This window comes from Thalassophryne amazonica, chromosome 1 (genome assembly GCF_902500255.1).
Source record: "Thalassophryne amazonica chromosome 1, fThaAma1.1, whole genome shotgun sequence".
Taxonomy (NCBI): Eukaryota; Metazoa; Chordata; class Actinopteri; order Batrachoidiformes; family Batrachoididae; genus Thalassophryne; species Thalassophryne amazonica.
In genome coordinates this window covers 46,092,287-46,115,587 of record NC_047103.1, presented here as the reverse complement: position 1 = coordinate 46,115,587, position 23,301 = coordinate 46,092,287, and the positions used below count along the sequence as shown (strand labels likewise).

The 23,301-nt window shown below is 41.0% G+C and overlaps 1 protein-coding gene across 1 annotated transcript in view; it reads left to right on the top strand.

Annotated features, from left to right (window-relative positions):
- Positions 1-4,948: 4,948 nt before the first annotated feature.
- The window catches only part of LOC117509353 (vasoactive intestinal polypeptide receptor-like), a 173,265-nt gene continuing 154,912 nt past the window's right edge, over positions 4,949-23,301 (top strand). Inside the window, exon 1 of the mRNA XM_034169026.1 lies at positions 4,949-5,024. Within this exon, the coding sequence (XP_034024917.1) occupies positions 4,953-5,024 (72 nt within the window). The 5' untranslated portion in view covers positions 4,949-4,952. The remainder of the gene's footprint in view (positions 5,025-23,301) is intronic.

Below are 23,301 nucleotides of genomic sequence, written 5' to 3'. Positions count from 1 at the left end.
TGCATTATCATCTTGAAAAATTATTTCATCATCCCCAAACATCTTCCAATTGATGGGATAAGAAAAGTGTCCAAAATATCAACGTAAACTTGTGCATTTATTGATGATGTAATGACAGCCATCTCCCCAGTGCCTTTACCTGACATGCAGCCCCGTATCATCAATGACTGTGGAAATTTACATGTTCTCTTCAGGCAGTCATCTTTATAAATCTCATTGGAACGGCACCAAACAAAAGTTCCAGTATCATCACCTTGCCCAATGCAGATTCGAGATTCATCACTGAATATGACTTTCATCCAGTCATCCACAGTCCACGATTGCTTTTCCTTAGCCCGTTGTAACCTTGTTTTTTTCTGTTTAGGTGTTAATGATGGCTTTCGTTTAGCTTTTCTGTATGTAAATCCCATTTCCTTTAGGCGGTTTCTTACAGTTCGGTCACAGATGTTGACTCCAGTTTCCTCCCATTCATTCCTCATTTGTTTTGTTGTGCATTTTCGATTTTTGAGAAATATTGCTTTAAGTTTTCTGTCTTGACGCTTTGATGTCTTCCTTGGTCTACCAGTATGTTTGCCTTTAACAACCTTCCCATGTTGTTTGTATTTGGTCCAGAGTTTAGACACAGCTGACTGTGAACAACCAACATCTTTTGCAACATTGCGTGATGATTTACCCTCTTTTAAGAGTTTGATAATCCTCTCCTTTGTTTCAATTGACATCTCTCGTGTTGGAGCCATGATTCATGTCAGTCCACTTGGTGCAACAGCTCTCCAAGGTGTGATCACTCCTTTTTAGATGCAGACTAACGAGCAGATCTGATCTGATGCAGGTGTTAGTTTTGGGGATGAAAATTTACAGGGTGATTCCATAATTTATTCCTCAGAATTGAGTGAGTCCATATTTTTTTTCCCTCTGCATGGTCTAAAAAAGTAACCATTACTGACTGCCACAATTTTTTTCTTGATTTCTTATAGTGTTTCTTAAAGCCAGAAAGTGGCCATTTGAAATGACTTTAGTTTTGTGTCATGTCTGTGATCTGCTTTTTTTCTACAAAATTAAACAACTGAATGAACATCCTCCGAGGCCGGTGATTCCATAATTATTGCCAGGGTTGTAAGCATTTTCCGCTACCTTGCATTTCTTATTCAAGTGAACAACCAGATGACATCACCGTGCTTTTCTATATTCTGATTAGCTGTCACCATGTGTATCCCTCGCACAAACTGGGGAAAGCCACCAGGTGATCTGTGATGTTGCAATCCTAGACTGTATGGGTTGTTACATTATAGTTCAAAGCCATCAGCACTTTTGAAATTTTCCCCTTCAGGGGAACTATTTATTATTATTTTTTTTCATGATGTGAATTTTGATCATATTGTCAATGTCATTATTAATCCCCCATTTAAAGGCTAATAAATAAAATTATATTGGTCCCAAAGAAAATTATGTTTATGGCTTAAGTCCATATACCTTTAAGAGTTGCAGTTTGTGTTTATCTTTATTGGATTCACATTCCAAACACTAATATTTCAGTTCTTTCAGCAGTACAGCTATCACACGTTCGTCAAAGCTTAGCGAACTGTCAGCAAAGCAACTCACACCTGCCAGTAGAGCAGCATTGCCTCATTTGAACCCCTGCGTGATATTGCGGGATTTGACCACTTCCAGGGACTGCCTGCTATTGTGCAACACAAACATGGCATCACTTCCCACGGAAAGATGGTGCACTGTTTTGTTTTCACTTGCAATCACCAAAGCAGTCGTGAAAAGTGCAGTTTTTTTTTCAGTTCCCAGTGGAGAAGGAAAAGCAAGGGAAATGGGAAAGGTCATGTTGGTAAGTTTTAGCCTACACACTTTGACAGAGTAGCTGTGGTCTCTCGCTTGCACAACTGCACTGACATGTTTGAGCTCTGGGTCATAAACAAAGTGCAACACATCAACTTTCCGCTGCATCTTCACTTTGTCTGCGGTGTAATTTGCCCAAAAACTCACAAAGTACCATGTTTCTGATGGGGACAGATGATGGCCGTCCCCAGATGTATGATGATTACGAGGTCTGTTAGAAAAGTATCAGACCTTTTTATTTTTTGCAAAAACCTGATGGATTTGAATCACGTGTGCTTGCATGAGCAAACCTAGAACCTTCGTGCGCATGCGTGAACTTTTTCACACCTGTCGATTGCATCATTTCCTGGTAAGCAGCCTTTGTGTGGGACGTGTGCGGATTTTCATTTCAAGGAAAAAGATGGAACGATTGGAGCAGCGCCGCATCAAATTTTGCCAGAAACTGGGCAACAGCCAGGTGGAAACCATTCGGATGATTCAGACGGCTTTCGGTGACGATCCTGTGGGCGTCACACAGATTAAGGAGCGGTACAACCGGTTTAAAGATGTCCACACAACGGTGGAGAGCGAGCCACGCTCCGGTCGGCCATCAACATGCTGATATGACCAGATCATTTCAAAGTGAACGCTGTGGTGATGCGGGACCGTTGTGTGACTGTCCGAGAAATTGTGGAAGAGGTGGACATCTGCACTTTTTCGGTACATTCCACTGTAGAAGACAGAAGATTTGGCCATGAAAAGAGTGGCTGTGAAATTCATGCTGCTTCTGACGGCGGAGCAAAAGCGCCTTCGTGTTGAAGTCTCACAGGACATGCTGTAACATGCCCACCTCTTCCACAATTTCTCGGATAGTCACACGACTGAAAAGTCACTGAAAGCCGTCTGAATCATCCAAATGGTTTCCACCTGGCTGTCGCCCAATTTCTGGCAAAATTTGATGCAGCGCTGCTCCAGTTGTTCCGTCTTTTTCCTTGAAATGAAAATCTGCCGAGCGCGCTGCACATGTCCTCACACAAAAGCTGCTTACCAGAAAATGATGCAATCGACAGGCGTGAAAAAGTTCACGCATGCGCACGAAGGTTCAAGGTTTGCTCATGCAAGCACACGTGATTCAATCCATCAGGTTTATGCAAAAAATAAAAAGGTCTGATACTTTTCTAACAGACCTCGTATGTCATACGTGTCATATTTTAACTCTTTAGTGCTCACCTTCAAATGAGACAATGACTACGTTCACATGCAGCCAATAACCCTTTCATAACCAGAATATTAGCAATAACCCGGTTACGCACGGCCATGTAAACAAACGCAAAAACCTGAATATGCTCATATTCCGTTTTTTTATAAACCCGAATATGACCCCTGGGTTGCTCCTTTTCTAACCTGAAAATCAGGTAATATAAACGCGCATCGGAATATCCCCATAGAAAGGAAGATTATTTTGTGTTCTGTGCATGTCCTATCCGCAAGGAATCTTGGTCTTTTGAGTACGGCAACTACTTGTATGTGGCGCGCGCAACCCACCGGACACCAGAGAAGCAGAGGTAAACAAGCATGGGGAAATCTAGATGTGGCAGCACAGCACCACACTTTTGGTGCGAAGAGGAAACCGAGTACTTCATTAGTATCGTGAAAGACATGAATATAATGTCTTTTATTGACGGCAGAAAGTACCGAGATAGTGACATTTACAAAAAGGTGGCCGAAAAGTTACGCAAAGCAGGATTTGCACGAACACCAGACCAAATGAAGCACCGGTGGAAGACGTGTGTCGCTGTTTAGATGGGGATATTCCAAATGATACCAATGACACATGTATACAGGAGTAACTCTGTCTGCTTAAGCATGTAAACGGGTTATTCCTAATGATTCAGAAACCAGAATATTGACCTTATCCCGAATATTAACGGCATGTAAACGTAGCCTATGATGCCCAATAATTTTAATTTGGTGCATTTTTTTTGCATCTTGAGTACTCAAGAAAAGAACACAACTTTGGAGGAAAGAGCACAGCGGTCAAAGTGAACTCTTCCAATGTTACTCCTTTTGAGTTTTATCAAGGCTCAACATCATTCTTGGGTTTGAACAGACATTTATTTTGGCCAACATGCCTTCAAATGCCCCAATATGCCTCCATAATGCCGTCAAAACTAAGACACAGAAATATAAAAAACATAAATTAGCTCACAAAATATGGAGAACTTACACAAAATAAAACAGAAATTCAGATGAATAAAGCGGTACAACAGAAACCAACAAAAAAATTACCTCATTGACCGCATTTACTCAAAAGGAATAAAGGTGACTTCACACAGCTTCCTCTTAACACAAGACACCTCTTCTCCTCGTGTGGTTTCTAATGTGCACCAATTAACTATATCCCCTGAACGTGCAGAACAAAACATAAGTTCCCCTGCTTCTTGAGGCGTTTTTATCTAAATGAATGAACTATATTTACATGAATTTACTTTAAATGATTACTTATTTATTCTTGAACCTAATTAGACAATAATGTAATTCATTATTGACTTTTTACAAGAGTATCAAAAATAATGAATTACATATATGGCAGTTGCCTTTGACGGCAGCCACATCCAATGATTTCACGCACACACACACTGTTGTTAAACAGTACGTTGCATGGGTAAAGGGCATCTCTGTCATAGCAATTCTCATTCAGTTCAATGTTGTGCACATTTAATGGTAAGAAGTTAAACACGCCATTTTAGCTCACTTTTGGACACGGAGAAGTCGTTAGAACGTCTTGGCCACCCTTGACATGAACATCCTCCTCTCTGGCGCAGGGAACCATAAGGGTATTCGTTCTTAGTTGGAGGTCCAGCTGTGACACCGCGCTGACACTGTGTTTGCAGAGTGGAGTTGTGAATGAGTGGTGGGAGGGGCCACTGAAGCACACAGCTCTCGTGCCGGAGAGAGGCGCGCGCACATCGAAAGCCGCAGTCTCGCGGAGCGACAGCAGCTTTTTACCGCACACAGCTCAGCGCGCGCACACGCGCCGTTTATACTCACAGATTTGCGTTTTGTTTTGTTTTTTTTTTTTTTTTTTTTTTTTTTAGAAAAAAGAAAAACATTGTGAACGGGTTCGCATGAACTCAAGCCACAGGATGGATGCTTCACGTGCGCTGTGTTTGCTGCTGTTCTACAGATTTCTGCCAAAAGTAAGTGTCCGTGCATTCTCAAACAAATGTGGTGTAACCTCAAATATATCGTCCGGTTTGTACTTAAGAGGCAGTTTAACTCCAGTCAGACCAAATGAAATGAGCTTCATTTGAAACTGTGCAGACACGTGGTTCATTTATACCAGTTTATTATTGTGCATTTGCTGTTATGTTATTTCGGCAAACGGATGTTAGTGCCGAAAGTGGTTTAATGAGACGAGGTAAAATTTAACATGCGGTGGAAGAACGAAGCATTTTAATGTACAAAATCAAATCAATTTTATTTATATAGCGCCAAATCACAACAGTTGCCCCAAGGCGCTTTATATTGTAAGGCAAATATAAGCCCGCCTTAGTGAAGAAAAGTTGATTTAATGCAGTAAAAGTGCATTCAGGGTCCAACTGCCCAGGGGTGTTGGCGAAGGTAATGTTTTCACCCCTGTTTGTTTGTTTGTTTGTTTGTTTGTTTGTTTGTTTGTTTGTTTGTTTGTGAACATCCTGGAACCCACAACTTTTCATATGTCATTGTGAAATTTTTACAGAGGATTTATATCCTGATAGGCAAGAACTGATTCAGTTGTCAACGGTCAAAGCTAGGAAAAATCTTGGAAAATCCCTCTCCTTTAACATTGAACGAATTATTATTATTTTTTTTAAATCATTACTCTAAAAAAAGATCCAATTTCTTTCATATGTTAGAGCATTATGTAGGATGGTATCCTGTATTGACTGACAAAGCTTGATCCTTATCTGATCTGGATTACAGATTTTGTGGCCATTTAAATTTAACATTAAAAACCCCATTTAATGTATAGTTTACTACATTATTTCTTAATCAAACGTGGCCCAATCACTCTCATATTTGAAACTGAGGGGCGGACGGACACTCAGCATCACCTGACAAAGTTTGATCTGGATCTGGATCTTAATCATATCTTAGATCTTGTTCTGACTTATGGTATGGAAATAGAAGACTTAACAGTATTCCCTGAAAACTCCCTTCTGTCTGATCATTTTTTAATAACATTTACATTTACTCTGATGGACTACCCAGCAGTAGGGAATAAGTTTCATTACACTAGAAGTCTTTCAGAAAGCGCTGTAACTAGGTTTAAGGATATGATTCCTTCTTTATGTTCTCTAATGCCATATAACAACACAGTGCAGAGTAGCTACCTAAACTCTGTAAGGGAGATAGAGTATCTCGTCAATAGTTTTACATCCTCATTGAAGACAACTTTGGATGCTGTAGCTCCTCTGAAAAAGAGAGCTTTAAATCAGAAGTGTCTGACTCCATGGTATAACTCTCAAACTCGTAGCTTAAAGCAGATAACCCGTAAGTTGGAGAGGAAATGGCGTCTCACTAATTTAGAAGATCTTCACTTAGCCTGGAAAAAGAGTCTGTTGCTCTATAAAAAAGCCCTCCGTAAAGCTAGGACATCTTTCTACTCATCACTAATTGAAGAAAATAAGAACAACCCCAGGTTTCTTTTCAGCACTGTAGCCAGGCTGACAAAGAGTCAGAGCTCTATTGAGCTGAGTATTCCATTATCTTTAACTAGTAATGAGTTCATGACTTTCTTTGCTAACAAAATTTTAACTATTAGAGAAAAAATTACTCATAACCATCCCAAAGACGTATCGTTATCTTTGGCTGCTTTCAGTGATGCCGGTATTTGGTTAGACTCTTTCTCTCCGATTGTTCTGTCTGAGTTATTTTCATTAGTTACTTCATCCAAACCATCAACATGTTTATTAGACCCCATTCCTACCAGGCTGCTCAAGGAAGCCCTACCATTATTTAATGCTTCGATCTTAAATATGATCAATCTATCTTTGTTAGTTGGCTATGTACCACAGGCTTTTAAGGTGGCAGTAATTAAACCATTACTTAAAAAGCCATCACTTGACCCAGCTATCTTAGCTAATTATAGGCCAATCTCCAACCTTCCTTTTCTCTCAAAAATTCTTGAAAGGGTAGTTGTAAAACAGCTAACTGATCATCTGCAGAGGAATGGTCTATTTGAAGAGTTTCAGTCAGGTTTTAGAATTCATCATAGTACAGAAACAGCATTAGTGAAGGTTACAAATGATCTTCTTATGGCCTCGGACAGTGGACTCATCTCTGTGCTTGTTCTGTTAGACCTCAGTGCTGCTTTTGATACTGTTGACCATAAAATTTTATTACAGAGATTAGAGCATGCCATAGGTATTAAAGGCACTGCGCTGCGGTGGTTTGAATCATATTTGTCTAATAGATTACAATTTGTTCATGTAAATGGGGAATCTTCTTCACAGACTAAAGTTAATTATGGAGTTCCACAAGGTTCTGTGCTAGGACCAATTTTATTCACTTTATATATGCTTCCCTTAGGCAGTATTATTAGACGGTATTGCTTAAATTTTCATTGTTACGCAGATGATACCCAGCTTTATCTATCCATGAAGCCAGAGGACACACACCAATTAGCTAAACTGCAGGATTGTCTTACAGACATAAAGACATGGATGACCTCTAATTTCCTGCTTTTAAACTCAGATAAAACTGAAGTTATTGTACTTGGCCCCACAAATCTTAGAAACATGGTGTCTAACCAGATCCTTACTCTGGATGGCATTACCCTGACCTCTAGTAATACTGTGAGAAATCTTGGAGTCATTTTTGATCAGGATATGTCATTCAAAGCGCATATTAAACAAATATGTAGGACTGCTTTTTTGCATTTACGCAATATCTCTAAAATCAGAAAGGTCTTGTCTCAGAGTGATGCTGAAAAACTAATTCATGCATTTATTTCCTCTAGGCTGGACTATTGTAATTCATTATTATCAGGTTGTCCTAAAAGTTCCCTAAAAAGCCTTCAGTTAATTCAAAATGCTGCAGCTAGAGTGCTGACGGGGACTAGAAGGAGAGAGCATATCTCACCCATATTGGCCTCTCTTCATTGGCTTCCTGTTAATTCTAGAATAGAATTTAAAATTCTTCTTCTTACTTATAAGGTTTTGAATAATCAGGTCCCATCTTATCTTAGGGACCTCGTAGTACCATATCACCCCAATAGAGCGCTTCGCTCTCAGACTGCAGGCTTACTTGTAGTTCCTAGGGTTTGTAAGAGTAGAATGGGAGGCAGAGCCTTCAGCTTTCAGGCTCCTCTCCTGTGGAACCAGCTCCCAATTCAGATCAGGGAGACAGACACCCTCTCTACTTTTAAGATTAGGCTTAAAACTTTCCTTTTTGCTAAAGCTTATAGTTAGGGCTGGATCAGGTGACCCTGAACCATCCCTTAGTTATGCTGCTATAGACGTAGACTGCTGGGGGGTTCCCATGATGCACTGTTTCTTTCTCTTTTTGCTCTGTATGCACCACTCTGCATTTAATCATTAGTGATCGATCTCTGCTCCCCTCCACAGCATATCTTTTTCCTGGTTCTCTCCCTCAGCCCCAACCAGTCCCAGCAGAAGACTGCCCCTCCCTGAGCCTGGTTCTGCTGGAGGTTTCTTCCTGTTAAAAGGGAGTTTTTCCTTCCCACTGTAGCCAAGTGCTTGCTCACAGGGGATCGTTTTGACCGTTGGGGTTTTACATCATTATTGTATGGCCTTGCCTTACAATATAAGGCGCCTTGGGGCAACTGTTTGTTGTGATTTGGCGCTATATAAAAAAAAATTGATTGATTGATTGATCTGATGTGGATTGTGGATTTTGTGGAATTTAATATTAAAAAGTTCATTTGGTGTACATTTTGCATTATATCTCAATCAAAAGTGCCTCAATCACTCTCATTTTTCTGTTTTGGATTTATCTACACCACCTAAATTGGATGGAGGTTCCTGTTTGTCGATCTCCTAGTTATCAGTCAGAAACTAAGCTCCAAAAAGCAATGACAAATTGTGCATAGCAGAGATGACCAGTGTTCTGTGAAAATTAGCTGAAAAATAATTCAAAAAACAAAAAAGTTGGGAAAAAAAAATCTGACACCACAAAAAAAAAAACCTTCAATTCAAGTACATGAACTACATTTGATCACATCCGATTTTAGCCACTTTTAACAGGACTTTGACCTTGAAAATTTTTTCCAAGTTAAAAATTTGTGGAATTGGAAACTAGTGTTGGCAGAGATTTGCACTCTATGAGTGCGGTGCTCTAGTTTTAAATGTACAGTATTTCAACAAATGCTTTATTCATAACAAGCATACGCAAATGTAATTTATCTGACCAACAAGTTGATATTTCAGTGAGAAGAATGTGCAGATCTTTGAGTCCTATACAATCAGATCCATAAGGATTTACTACCACAAATCCTCCCCTCCTTTAAAAAACAAACAACCAACAACAACAAAAAACTCATCACAATGAAGCCAAAATGATGCAGCATGATATGATTGAGTACTGACTTTCAATTTCAGCATTAATTCAGAAGTATTACTAAAAATATGGCATTAACCATTTAGGAATTACAGCTATTTTGGTTACACAGTCTCTCCCTTTTCAGACACCATAAGGAACTGGACAGACACCAAGGAGGATTATTGTGAATACAAGGCATTACTTTTACAGCCAGTTTTCTTTAGACAAGTCAGGGGGTGGATTCATAACCTTTTCAAATCACTGAATATTTCTTGGAGTTGTAAAGATTAGTAATTACGAAATACAAACAGTATGGTAAATCTGCCTGGAGAAGATGGTTCTCAAAATCTGGATGACAGTGGAGAAAATGTGCATAGTACAACCTTTGTTGGTTTTATCACTAATTGTATAACTTTGTGATGAAGTGGAGCAGAGAAGGACTTTCTTAAAAAAGCAGATGTGAAATTTCAGCTTCACATCTCCAGAAGGCTGCCAGATCTGTTTGCTTCTTTGAAAATACACTGTTCCACTTGATCACGAAGCTGTGACCGGTGATGCAAGTGGTAATGCTTCACTCACTCATCCAAACTCATTCAGATCAGATGTATTCTATCTGCAGTTGGCGGCGCAGTTCATTGCAACTCCATAAAATTTCACATTTTGTTATTTTGTTTTTGCTTTGCTTCGGTAAATTGTGAGAAATTCTTATCAAGCGAATTATTGGATTTTATTCAGGATATGCTCAGTTCACTGGATCTCCTTCTCATGCAACCTGTTCTATGTATATCTTTCTCTGTGGTTGCCATGGCTATAACCAGACAGCAATAACCAGAACTAATCTGTGGTTGATGCCAGCAATCATCACCAATATTCTGGTTGAATATCAGTCAGCTTTAACTGAAAATGTCAGATTTAATAGGAGTTGTTTGGTGACATTAAAACCGGGATCTGTGCAACCTCTTCTCATGGTAAGTGCTTTCTGCAAAAATCAGTAAGGAAATCTTTTCTATTGTCTCCCAGTGATTAGAAGTCTTCCTCTGTGGTTACCAGTCATAATGTTGTTGCTGATCATGATTCATGGACACAATTATTTTTAATTAATTATCCAACAGAGGCATCATTTGAAAGGTTTGCAATCAGAATCATGTACACCTCAAATATGAACGGTTTTTGAGGTGTAATTTAATTAGAATAAATTAATTATCAGATGTGTTTTGCTCCTCTGGCCTGGTGCACAGCTGCTGATGCTATTCAATGTCTTTTATTCCTTCTGCGATTAGACTCCTGAACACTGGCTGAGGATTTTGTCCTTGTTCTTAACCTTGATTCTGTGATTGTTATTTAGCATATACTTATGTAAATGTTATGTCTGTGTTTTTATGGTTGGCCAGGGGGGTCTGCAATGAATTGCCCTTTAAGGGACTAATAAAGTATTCTGATTCTGATGGGTTTACTTGCGTGTCTTACCTCACGTGATTTCTTTCAGGTATCAGAGATTTTACTGACACTGTGTAGTAAAGCTTTGTGTTAACATTTTCTAAAACTGGCAAAAATAAAAGAAGACAAAGTAATGACCAAATGATCAAAAAGTAATTGAATTCTGGGCCATTCTATGGTAACAGAGTTACAATCAGAGCACGTAAGCTATGGCCAGAATTAGCTGTCATTGTAATTCTGTTACCATAGAATTACCCTTTTCAGAAGCCTAAGATTTTTGATTATGATAGAAGTTGTGAATTTTAGTTGTTTGACACAGCAGGAGTACTTTTAATTTCTGCTGGGGAAGAAATGCTTCCCTGGACTGGAAACATCTAAGTGACTGCATTTAAATTTCCTCCTGCCCACCGTTTGACGACGCACAGATGTTTGGCCACCACAAGGTTATAACAGACCAACCTGGGACAACATTTGTTGACATACTTCAGTGACTCTTATAGGCGCGCACATTTAACCATTTCCTGATATGTTTCTATTGTGCCACATCTGTGTTCTTTTCGCCGTCATACAAAAATGCACTCCTTTATTTCAGCAAAAATGTCCAGCGAGGAAATGTAGCAATCAGTGAAGTGTAGAAGATCACATAAGTGGTTAAAGAGAGTGTGTGAGTGCATGGCTGGATTTCACTGTTATCTTAACATGATGCACAGGCAGTGAAGAAAAGGAGTACAGTAACATGGCTGGAGATGATGAATTCTGCTCTTTGCCTAAATGCAAAATGACAACATGAAATACAGATGTTTTGATTAAGTTACGGTGATGGTTGGAGGTATTAGTTTGGCCCCTGTTAGAACAACAAAAACAAAAGTACTTTAGTGATCACTGATATGATTTCCCACTGCAAATATTAGTTACTGGTCACAACAGATCCTGACACCAAAAAAAGTTTAGCCAGGCCACCATGTCTAGTGCTGGTTAACCATAATGTAAAACTGAAGAAAACACATTGTTAAAATTTAAATGAAACAAAATTAACCACATGGATTATATGGTCAAATGACTGTTTGCTTCTTCTTAAAGTGACAGCATGTACTATTTAATGCCATCTAGTGGTGAAGTTTACAATTGTCTTATGCTGTCACCAGTGCTGATTTTGTTTCCCTTCTTGTTTTTACTTCTTGATGATGACAGGGATTTATGTTCCCTTGGCTTTTCTTGTGATAACATAATATGTATGATTAGAGCAATTCCAGTGGGTGAATCCACTTGATTCTAGCTGAAATTCCCCAACATAAAAATGCTTAAAATATACACTACCAATCAAAAGGCTGGACACACTTTCCTAGAACATGCATAGTCCGTAAACAGGTCTGTGTGCAATAAGATTTACAACGTAGCAGTTGTCTGCACTGTTGCCTGTGTGTGGTTATAAAGTAAGCATATGTCCACACTTAATTACAGTTTTGCTTAGAAAATGTTATTGCACATCTTCAGCTCATTTTAAAGAGATGTGACTGAGAAACCTTCTTGTTATTTGCCAGAGAATCACAAATGCCTGATGGTAAATGTGGTTATATAGTGTGGTTAGTCTGTAGAAACAGTTTAATTTTTAATTTCACACTGTGGTGGTTCATACTGTGAGCGGGGGAGCACCTTAAAGCAGTGATTCATGATGAACTTAATTGTTCATGTTTCTTGACATTGGGCATGATCAGCATGATCAGAGTGTGTCTATTGTGAGCAATTGCACTCACCGGCCACTTTATTAGGTACACGTGTTTAATTGCTTAATACAAATAACTAATTAGCCAATCACATGACAGCAACTCAATGCATTTGGGCATCTAGATGGGGTGAAGATGACTTGCTGAAGTTCAAACCAAGCATCAAAATGGGGAAGAAAGGGGATTTAAGTGAGTTTTAACATAGCATGGTTGTTGGTGCCAGACGGGCTGGTTTGAGTATTTCAGAAACTGCTGGTCTACTGAAATTTTCATGCATAAGTATCTCTAGGGTTTACAGAGAATGGTCCAAAAAAGAGAAGAGCAGCAGTTGTCAATAAAAATGCCTTGTTAATGTCAGAGGTCAGAGGAGAAAGGGCAGACTGGTTAAATGGGTGACTGCGTGATGCCATCATGTCAATGTGGACCATCATCTCTGAGGTGTTTCCAACGCCTTGTTGAATCTGTGCAGTGGTGGATACAGCTAACCAAAACGTTAGCTGTGATAACCACTAATCCACTAACTGAAAAGTTAACTTTTATAACGCTAAACGGATAAACTGCTAAAAAATTTAGTGAAAGTTACAGCTAACTGCTAACTTTTAGTACCAACTCTGTACACTGTCAGCTACTGAGAAGCCAGTTTTGAGTTAAATACCACCGAGGCATGAGCCAGAGCTTCTGTCTTCATGCACGCTGCCTGCTGCTGCTACCCCCTTTTCACTCATGGTTTCACTTATAAACAACTAATTCCGGACAGTTTATCGACATTAATGGTAATTCTGAGGGAGGTGGTGATGTAACAGCTTGCACGTTGGACTGGGATGCCAGCAATTCAGGTTCGCTTCCCAATTGCAGGCACGCTCCCTATTGGCACCCTTGACAACAGTGCTGGGAGGAGTGAGAGACACGTGCCGTGGGCCCTTCTGGAAATAAGTCCTTCATTGAGACATTCATTGGTTACCCATGTTAAATAAGAGAACCTCAACCTCTGTCATTTTTACAAAGTGTAACTATCGCACATATCTTTTAAAGTAATGCGCTAATTCTGAAGGTTTGAGCGTTAACAGACATGCGCCATTGCATGTGGAAAGTAAATGACACTTTTTTTTGGCAACAGAAGCCGGCCCGCCCCCTTCTGCTGGGGGAGGACTGAGCTCACAGTAGTCTGACTGTTGCAAAGCACACAACAGACAGGACTAAAATGTATGATTTTAGGGTTTACAAATGTTTTTGGCCGCTAAGCTTTACTCATTATGCCAGCAAAAAAATGTTAGCAGAACTAAATTTAGCAGAAGCTAGCTGGTCCTCTAATGATTTCAAAATTAGCTGAAAAGCTAACCTGCTAATAAAAAAGTTATCTTTGCTAATTAGCAATTAGCAGATTAGCGGAACTATGCCCACCACTGAATCTGCACCACAAAGAATTAAGGCAGTTATGACGGCAAAAGGGGGCCAACACGGTACTAATAAGATTTACCTAATAAAGTGTTGTGATATTGTGCTTAAAAAACAACTTAGAATTACGTTTTTATTCAGAAAATGATCTTACTGTACATCTTTGGGTAACTTTACAAGCTCTCTTAAAAAATGACACTAACTGTGTGATTTTGGAGTTTGTTTGTTTTTTTGTTTTTTGAGCGTCAGACTAATTAGCATATAACAGACACAGATTTGAGCCTTAGATTTTAAAAGAACAGTTGTAAATGATGAACTTGCTACTGTAAATTGTCACTCTGTTGATTGTTCCTTTCATTTTAAACATGCATGTGTCTCTGAGGTTCGCAGCATGCTGAAGAAGGCGCATTGTAAAAAATTCTGCTGGTCCTGATTATTTGGATCCTTTTTTTTTTTTTTTTTTAACTGGAAGCTGACTTCATTGCCAAGCCCTTAAATTGTATTTTTAATCCGAGTCTTAGCACAAACACATTTCCGAAAGTTTGGAAATCTGTGTTTGTTCGACCACAAGTAACAGGAGGTGAACACTCAATTGTGAACAACTTCAGGCCTATTTCAAAATTATGTATTCTGGTGAAAGTATTTGAAAAGCTTGTTTCTGATCAATTAAAGGAATACTTGGAGTTGAACAACATTCTAAACCCTCTTCAGTCAGGCTTCAGAAAGAATCGCAGCACTGCTACTGCAGCCTTACAAGTTTTGAATGACATATTTGAAGCATTGGACTGAAGAAAGTTTTGTGTTGCTTTGTTCATTGACCTAATAAAGGCTTTTGACACTGTGGATCACAGTCTCTTGCTTGAAATTTTTTTAAGAAAAGGAATTTCCAAACAAGCTGTCACTTGGTTTGCAGACTATTTGGGTAGGATGCAATGTGTTCAGATAGCTGGACTTAGTTGCTCCTTCCTTGAGGTCACAAAACGTATACCTCAAGGTTCGGTCTTAGGATCTATTTTAATGACCTGTGTGTAAATTTGTTAAGTGCCTCTTCTCATCTTTATGCAGATGACACAGTCATTTATTGCTGTTCTAAATCAGTTAAGCAGGCATTTGAATTCTTGCAGTTAGCCTTGATGTGGTCCAGTTTGGACTGGAGAAATTCAAATTGGTCTTGAATGTTGATAAATCTAAAATAATGCTCTTTTCAAATTCACTTGTTTCTTCGGAGGACATGCCAGTTATTAAAACTGTGCAAGGTCAGATTCTTGAGTTAGTCACTACGTACAAATCCTTGGGTTTAATTATTGATGTGGAGCTTTCCTTCAAAGCCCATATTAAACACCTGATCTCTAAAATGAGAGTTAAGCTTGGGTTCTTTTATAGAAATAAGTCATGTTTCTCCCTCAGAGCTCGGAAGCATCTGATAAATGCAACCATGCCTGTACATGACTACAGTGATGTTGGGTATTTGTGTGCTTCAAACACTTGTTTACAGTCCTTGTCACTATATATATATATATATATATATATATATATATATATATATATATATATATATATATATATATATATATATATATATATATATATATATATATATATATATATATATATATATATATATAGACACACATACATACTCGCTTACTCCAATCAAGGGTTTGATCTCCTCTGCAAATCATTGATGAAAATTGTGGATGGATTAGGATTTCAGCAATGCATTCAGGACTCGACGCACATTAGTGGAAATACCCTGGATTTGGTTCTTGCACGTGGTATTACTGTCACTAATATTGACATCGTGCCTTTTGCATCGATGGTCTCTGATCACTCACTTATTAGGTTTACAGTTTCGCTGCCATGTTTAGTGGAACAACAACCTTATTTATCACTGCGGTGACGCATCAACTCCTCAACTAGTACTGAACTTGAAGCTAGACTGCCTGATATCTTAGCTTCACGTTTGGCAAATGCCCACTCAGTACACAGTCTTGTGGAAAGTTTAAACTCAGTGCTCAAAACTACACTTGACATGAATGCGCCACCTTTGTTAAAACCACACCCCCCCCAAAACACAGTCACCTTGGTTCAATGATTACTTGTGTGACCTCAAGTATAAGGCTAGAAGTCTAGAATGAAAATGGCATAGTTCAAAATTAGAAGTATTCCACCTCGCGTGACGTGATGCTCTCTTAGACTATAAGCATGCACTACTGGCTATAAAGCGGACCTATTACTCTGGTTTGATCAATAAAACAAGCATAACTCAAAGTTCTTGTTCGACATGGTGGCAACACTTATACATGGACAACCACCCGTAGTTCGCTCTCCTTTTACAGCACAAGATTTCCTGGATTACTTCGAGAAGAAAATAGAAGACATTAGATTAAACATATCCCAACATGCCTTAACCCAGCCACTACACCCTGCTATTGAGGTGGGTGCCATTACTGATGTATTACCTAGATTTACAGAATTTGACAGTATCTCACTAGGCATGCTGATGAAACTCGTAACGTCTACAAAAAGCACAACCTGCTTGTTTAATCCTATACCAACAAAACTGTTTAAGGACCTGTGGCCCACTCTTGGGCTGACTGTGCTGGAAATTATTAATCTTTCTTTAACCTCTAGATCAGTTCCTAAATGTTTTAAATCTGCAGTGATTAAACCATTACTTAAGAAATATAATCTTGACCCTAGTGTATTGAAAATCTATAAGCCGTTATCAAATATCATTTTGCTCTAATATTCTGGAAAAACTGGTTTCACGGGAGCTCATGGACTACCTTACTAATCTTTTTGAGCCACTGCAGTCTGCTTTTAGAAAATATCATTCCACAGAGACAGCTCTCACTTAAGTGGTGAATAATCTTCTGCTGCAATGGATTCAGACACCACTATGGTTCTGGTGCTGTTAGATCTCAGTGCTGCATTTGATACCGTGGATCATCATATTCAACTCGATAGGCGCGAGAATCAGTTTGGGATTACTGGGAGTGCCCTTGCATGGTTGATGTCATAACTGACCAGTCGATCTCTATCTTTTGTACAGTAACACTACCTCTAACCTTAGTGACATGAAATTTGGGGTTCCACAAGGGTCCATCTTAGGCCCCCTTCTTTTCTCCCTTTATATAGTACCCCTCGGGTGCATATTGCAATGTTTTGGGATTACCTTTCACTGCTGTGCTGATGACACTCGGTTATACATGCCGATAACTGCTGTTAATCTCATGCACATAAAATCCTTAGAAGACTGCCTTGCATCAGTGAGAAGCTGGATGTTTAGCAACTTCCTAGTTTTAAACTCTGATAAGACTGAAATGATGGTTCTTGGTCCAGTGAGATAACGGCATCAATTTGATCAGCTAATGCTTAGCCTAGGCTTGTGTGTCATACATCACACTGACAAAGTGAGGGACCTTGAGGTAATTTTTGATCCTACCTTGTCCTTTGACCTCCACATTAGAAATATTACGAAGACTGCTTTCTTTCACCTGTGAAATATAGCTGGTATATGGCTGATGCTGAGACCCTGATTCATGCGTTTGTCTCTTCTAGATTGGACTACTGCAATGTTCTATTTTCTGGTTTACCGCAGTCCAGCATTAGGGGTCTCCAATTGGTTCAAAATGCTGCTGCCAGACTTTTGACATGAAGCAGAAAGGTTTACCACATTACACCCATTTTGGCATCTCTTCACTGGCTTCCTGTCCCAGTGAGATCAGATTTTAAGGTTCTGCTACTAGCCTCTAAAATTGTTCACGGACTGGCACCTCCCTACTTAGCTGACCTAATTAAACCCTACGTACCGGCCCGAGCTTTGTGTTCTCAAGGTGCAGGACTACTTTGTGTCCCTAGGGTGAATAAAAAGTCTTCGGGTCACAGAGCTTTCTCTTATTGTGCCTCTGTTCTGTGGAATGATCTCCCTGCTAGAGCCCGACTGATATGGATTTTTTGAGAACGATCTTGATAATGATATTTGAATGAAAAAAAATGCAGATAATCGCTAAATTGGCTGATTTGCCGATAGCCAGTAAATCAGCTGATGTTATTTTTTTTTTTTTAATGAATAAAATGTGCTTTTTTGGACCTTAACAAAAAAGGTATGAGCTAAAAGCTGAAGCTTTGTCCTCATATTGACTAACTTTATAACAGAGAAGAATTTTCAAGTTCAAAAAAAGGCAAAAATGTAATTGGAGCAGTAAGGGGCTATTCAAACGGGCCAACTAGTAAGATATCACTCCTGAAAATGGTCTTTACCATATCACGTGAGGTAAATCTGCCCTACGATTGTATTTTGGAAAACCATGTGACGGAGAACCAATTCCGATTGGACACTCACATTGCGCATGTTATCGCACATCTTCTATGAGGAGTACCAAGATGGCCCATGGTGGATCGAAAGTCCGCAGAGTTAACTTTTCAGCAAAAAAAATAAAAATAAGTTTCTATCTCATATCATTAAAAAGTTATTTACAATTTAGTAAAGCTTGGTCCCAGCCGTCGTATACAACGGCGTTGGCCCCAGAGGGTTAATGGCGAACAGCAGTAATTCCCAGAACCCTTCCGGACGACCAGTAAATCAGAATGTTTCAACCTCTTAACAGTAAATGAAAGTTTTTCATGCTAGAAATAAGGTCTACACAACGTGGGCTTAATTAAAAGCGTGACCGACTCAATGAAGCACATTTGACACATTACTACATAAACTGAGTTAATCAAACTGAGTTGAACTGAAATGGGAGAAATGTGGGGTGAATGTAATCACAAAGTTATTACAAGCAACATTCTTATAAACTTACTTGTATGCTTTTGTCAGCCGATCAGTGCAGTGTGACGGCAAACTACGGGGGCCAGTGATTAACACATTTATGCAGGGGTGTAAGCAGCTCTCAGTTGAATGGAGTCAGAGCTCCATCTACTGGACAAATGGTGCAAGGACATTTTACATTGCCTACACAAACATTATTTCAGTAACTGTTCTGTTTATGAGAAATTATCGGTGTTCTATCTGCAAAATTTTGGCCGATAGTGAGTACTATGAAAAGGGCTTATATTGGTCGATAATATCAGTTGGGCTGTACTCCCTGCATCAATAACACAGTCAGATTCTGTTGAGACTTTAAAGTCCAGACTTAAGACACACTTATTTTCCCTTTCGTATACTGGCATAATATGTTACTATGCTTTCTTCTCTTTTAATTCATTTTATTAGGAAACGGAACAGGCCACGGCATCAACCTTATCTAAATTCTGGGCCTGTTAGTAAAGCTTAGGGCTAGTGGCCAGTGATGACCTTAGTATTTCTTTTGTTTTTCTTGTTGCTTAATGCTGACAAATTATGCTGTATTTGTTTTCTTTCTGATGCCTGATTCTGTTTTTTTTTCTCTCTCTCTCTGTTTGAGGTGTGGCTCCATCCAGAAATGGGTGTGGTATCTGTTCCTGAAACCCTCCTGTCCTGTGCACGGCAACATTTCCTGTATATTCGTTTTGTCAATTGTTTTGTAATTTGTGTCGGAAGCATGGCCCAAGCAGAGAGTCACCCCTTTGAGTCTGGTCTGCTTGAGGTTTCTTCCTCAGAGGGAGTTTTTCGTTCCCACTGTCACCTGTGAGCTTGCTCTGGGGGTTGGTAAGGTTAGACCTTACTTGTGTGAAGCGCCTTGAGGCAACTTTGTTGTGATTTGGCGCCATATAAATTAGGGCTGCCGCAACTAGTCGACTAGTCACGACCTTGAACCAATGAAGCAGTGCTTTGATCCGCTGCTTCGTTGGATCTTTGCTTCACCCCTCTTCAGAAGCGGCAACTCCACTTCTTATCCCCTCAAAGCCATTACAATATGTCAATCGTGAGTCACTTTTGTGCGGATTAAAGTGACTAACTGGGACTCCTGTGTTGAGAAAGAATCGTCCTCTGTTTCGTTGCTCCAAATGCTGCGCCGCCAAGTCAAGTTAGAAAGACAGAGCCCTCTCGGAATTAACTTAAAAGCGAATCGCCATTTAAATCAAATGACACCTCTTTCCAAATGTTTTAATACAAACAATAAACTGCACTCAATCAAAATGTTTTTTTTCCCTCCCAGAATGCGATGTTCTGACTGACGTGCAGCAGCCCAAGACTGTATGGTCTGCAGACTCCAGCAGCTGTCTGAGTTCAGCTCAGATATATGGACTGACTTCCATGCCATTAATGTCTGAAAGGAAATGCTTTTGACAAAAACTTCAGATTTTTTTTTCTGTCTATGTCCAGAGATCAAGGATCCAGTGACCAATTTCATATTTATTTACTTTAAGACTCGATAAAATGTTGTTGACATAGAAAACCTGTAAAGCCTACTTGTAGCACACAGAAAATTCACAGGAGGTATTGATAAGGGAATCGAAAAGGAATTGGATTGATAAGCGGAATCAATATCGATAAAATGTGATAAGATGCAATTTACATATGATCCGACAAGTGGACTAATCACAAAAATAATTGTTGACGAGTCGACTATCAAAATAGTCATTTGTGGCAGCTCTAATATAAATTAAATAAATTAAATTCCCTTTCCCCGTACCACATTGACCACCTCTGACTGGGGGATCCCGAGGTGTTCCCAGGCCAGTGAGGAGATATAATCTATCCACCTAGTCCTGGGTCTTCCCCGGGGTCTCCTCCTGGAAAGATGCCTGGAACACCTCCGTAGTCCTAGTCCTACTCCAGGCTCTTGATGGATGACTGAACCTCTCACCCTATCTTTAAGGCAGACACAAGCCACCCTCCTGAAGAAGCCCGTTTTGGCCACTTGTACCCGCAATCTAGTTCTTCTAGTTCTCTTCAACCCTCATGACCATAGGTGAGAGTAGGAACAAAGATTGACCAGTAGATTGAGAGCTTCACCTTGTGGCTCAGCTCTGTTTTTGCCAGTACGGGAGAGCGAATGCAACACCGCCCCTTCTGTGCTGACTCTCCAGACAATTTCACGCTCCATTGTCCCCTTACTCATGAACCTGAGGTACTTGAACTCCTTCACTTGGGGCAAGACTATATTCCCTACCTGTAATAGGCAATCCATCGATTTCCTGCTGAGAACCATGGCCTCAGATTTAGAGGTGCTGATCCTCATCCCATCCGCTTCACACTCGGCTGCAAACCGATCCAGTGAGTGTTGGAGATCACGGCCAATGAAGCCAACAGGACCACATCATCTGCAAAAATTAGTGATGAGACTCGGAGCCCACCCAACTGTAAACCCTCCTCCCCCAACTATGCCTCGACTCCCCCTCAAGTCATACTCCTGCAGCACCTCCCACAGTATCTCCTGGGTACATACTCCCACAGTATCTCCTGGGGTACCCAATCATACATTATCTCCAAGTCCACAAAACACATGTAGATTGGATGGGCATACTCCCAGGCACCCTCCAGGATCCTTGTGAGAGTGAAGAGCTGGTCGGTTGTTCCACGACCAGGACAGAACCCGCATTGTTCCTCTTCAGAGATTTGATTATCTGCTGAACCCTCCTTTCCAGCACCCTGGAGTAGACTTTCCCAGGGAGGCTAAGTAGTGTGATGCCCCTGTAGTTGGCACACCTCTCTCTGGTCCCCCTTTTTAAATATGGGGACCACCATCACAGTTTGCCACTCCTAAGGCACTGTCTCAGACCTCAGTGCAATGTTGAAGAGACGTCTCATCTAAGACAATTCCTCCACACCCAGTGCCTTCAGCATTTCTGGACTGATCTCATCAACCCCGGGGCCTTGCGACTGCGGAGTTGTTTCACTACCTCAGTGACTTCCACCAGGGAAATTGATGAAAATCCTACGTCAGCTTCCAGCTTTCCCCCTACTATAAAGGGTGCTCTGGTCTGATGCAGGAGTTCCTCAAAGTGTTCCTTCCAGTGCTGGATTACATCCTCAGTTGTGGTCAACAGAGTCCCATCCCTACTGTAGGCAGTTTGGATGGTTCCCGGTTTTCTCCTCCTGAGGTGCCTCACGGTCCGCCAGAAGCACCTTGGTGCTAACTGAAAGTCCTTCTCCATGGTTGCTTCGAAGTCCTCCCACACCCGTTGCTTTGCCTCCCCCACTGCAGAGGCTGTGGCTGTTCGGGCCTGTCAGTACCTTGCAACTGCCTCCGGAGTCCTCCAAGATAACATATCCCGGAAGGACTCCTTCAGTCAGATGGCTTCCCTGACCACCGGTGTCCACCACGGTGTTTGAGGGCTGCCACCCCTTGAGGCACCTAAGACCTTCATGCCACAGCTCCCCACTGCAGTTTCAGCAATGGAAGCTTTGGACACTGCCCATTCCGGGTCAGTGCTCCCAACCTCCACAGGGATGCTAGAAAAGCTCCGCCGGAGGTGTTGATTTAAGATCTGTTGGACAGTAGGCTCCTCCAGATGGTCCCAGTTCACCAGCACTATCTGTTTGGGCTTGCCAGGTCTGTCCAAAATCCTCCCCCATCTTCTGATCCAACTCAGCACCAGATGGTGATCACTTGACAGCTCTGCCCCCTTCACCCGAGTGTCCAGAACATGCGGCCTCAGATCAGATGATACGATCAGAAAATCATCATCGATCTTCGGCCTAGGGTGCTCTGGTACCATGTACACTTATAAGCATACTTATGTTCGAACATGGTATTCGTTATGGACAGTTCATGATTAGCACAGAAGTCCAATAACAAACGACCATTCAGGTTTAGAACGCAGAGGCCGTTCCTCCCAATCAGGCCCTAGGTACCTCTGTCATTGCCCACATGTGTGTTGAAGTCCCCCAGCAGAACAATGGAGTCTCCCACCGGAGCCCAATACAGGACTCCATTCAGGGACTCCAAGAAGGCTGGATACTCCAAAGTGCTGTTCGGTGCATACGCACAGTCAGTTTCCCCCCCACCACCCGAAGACACAGGGAGGTGACCCTCTCATCTACCGGGGTAAATCCCAATGTAGCCACGCCCAGCCAGCGACTCGTGACTATCCCAACACCCACCCGGCACCTCACACCCTGGACAACTAGAGAATAATAAGGTCCGACCCCTATCAAGGAGAGTGTTTCTGGAACTGAATCTGCGCGTGGAGGCGAGGCCCACTAGATCTAAGTGGTATCGCTCCACCTCCAGCACAAGCTCCAGCTCCTTCCCCCACAGCGAGGTGACATTCCACAACCCCAGAGCTAGCCCCTGCCACCCTGGAATGGTCCACTGAGGCCCTCGACTTTCATTACCACCTATGGAACAGTGCACCTGACACCAGCAGTTCCCCCTGTGGGCTCACCACCCATGTTGGTCCATGTTACCTTTTCGGGCTGTGCCCAACTCAGCTCCATGGCAAGCCCAACCACCAGGCCCTACATACAGGCCTGGTTCCAGATGGGGTCCCGGGCTTCCTC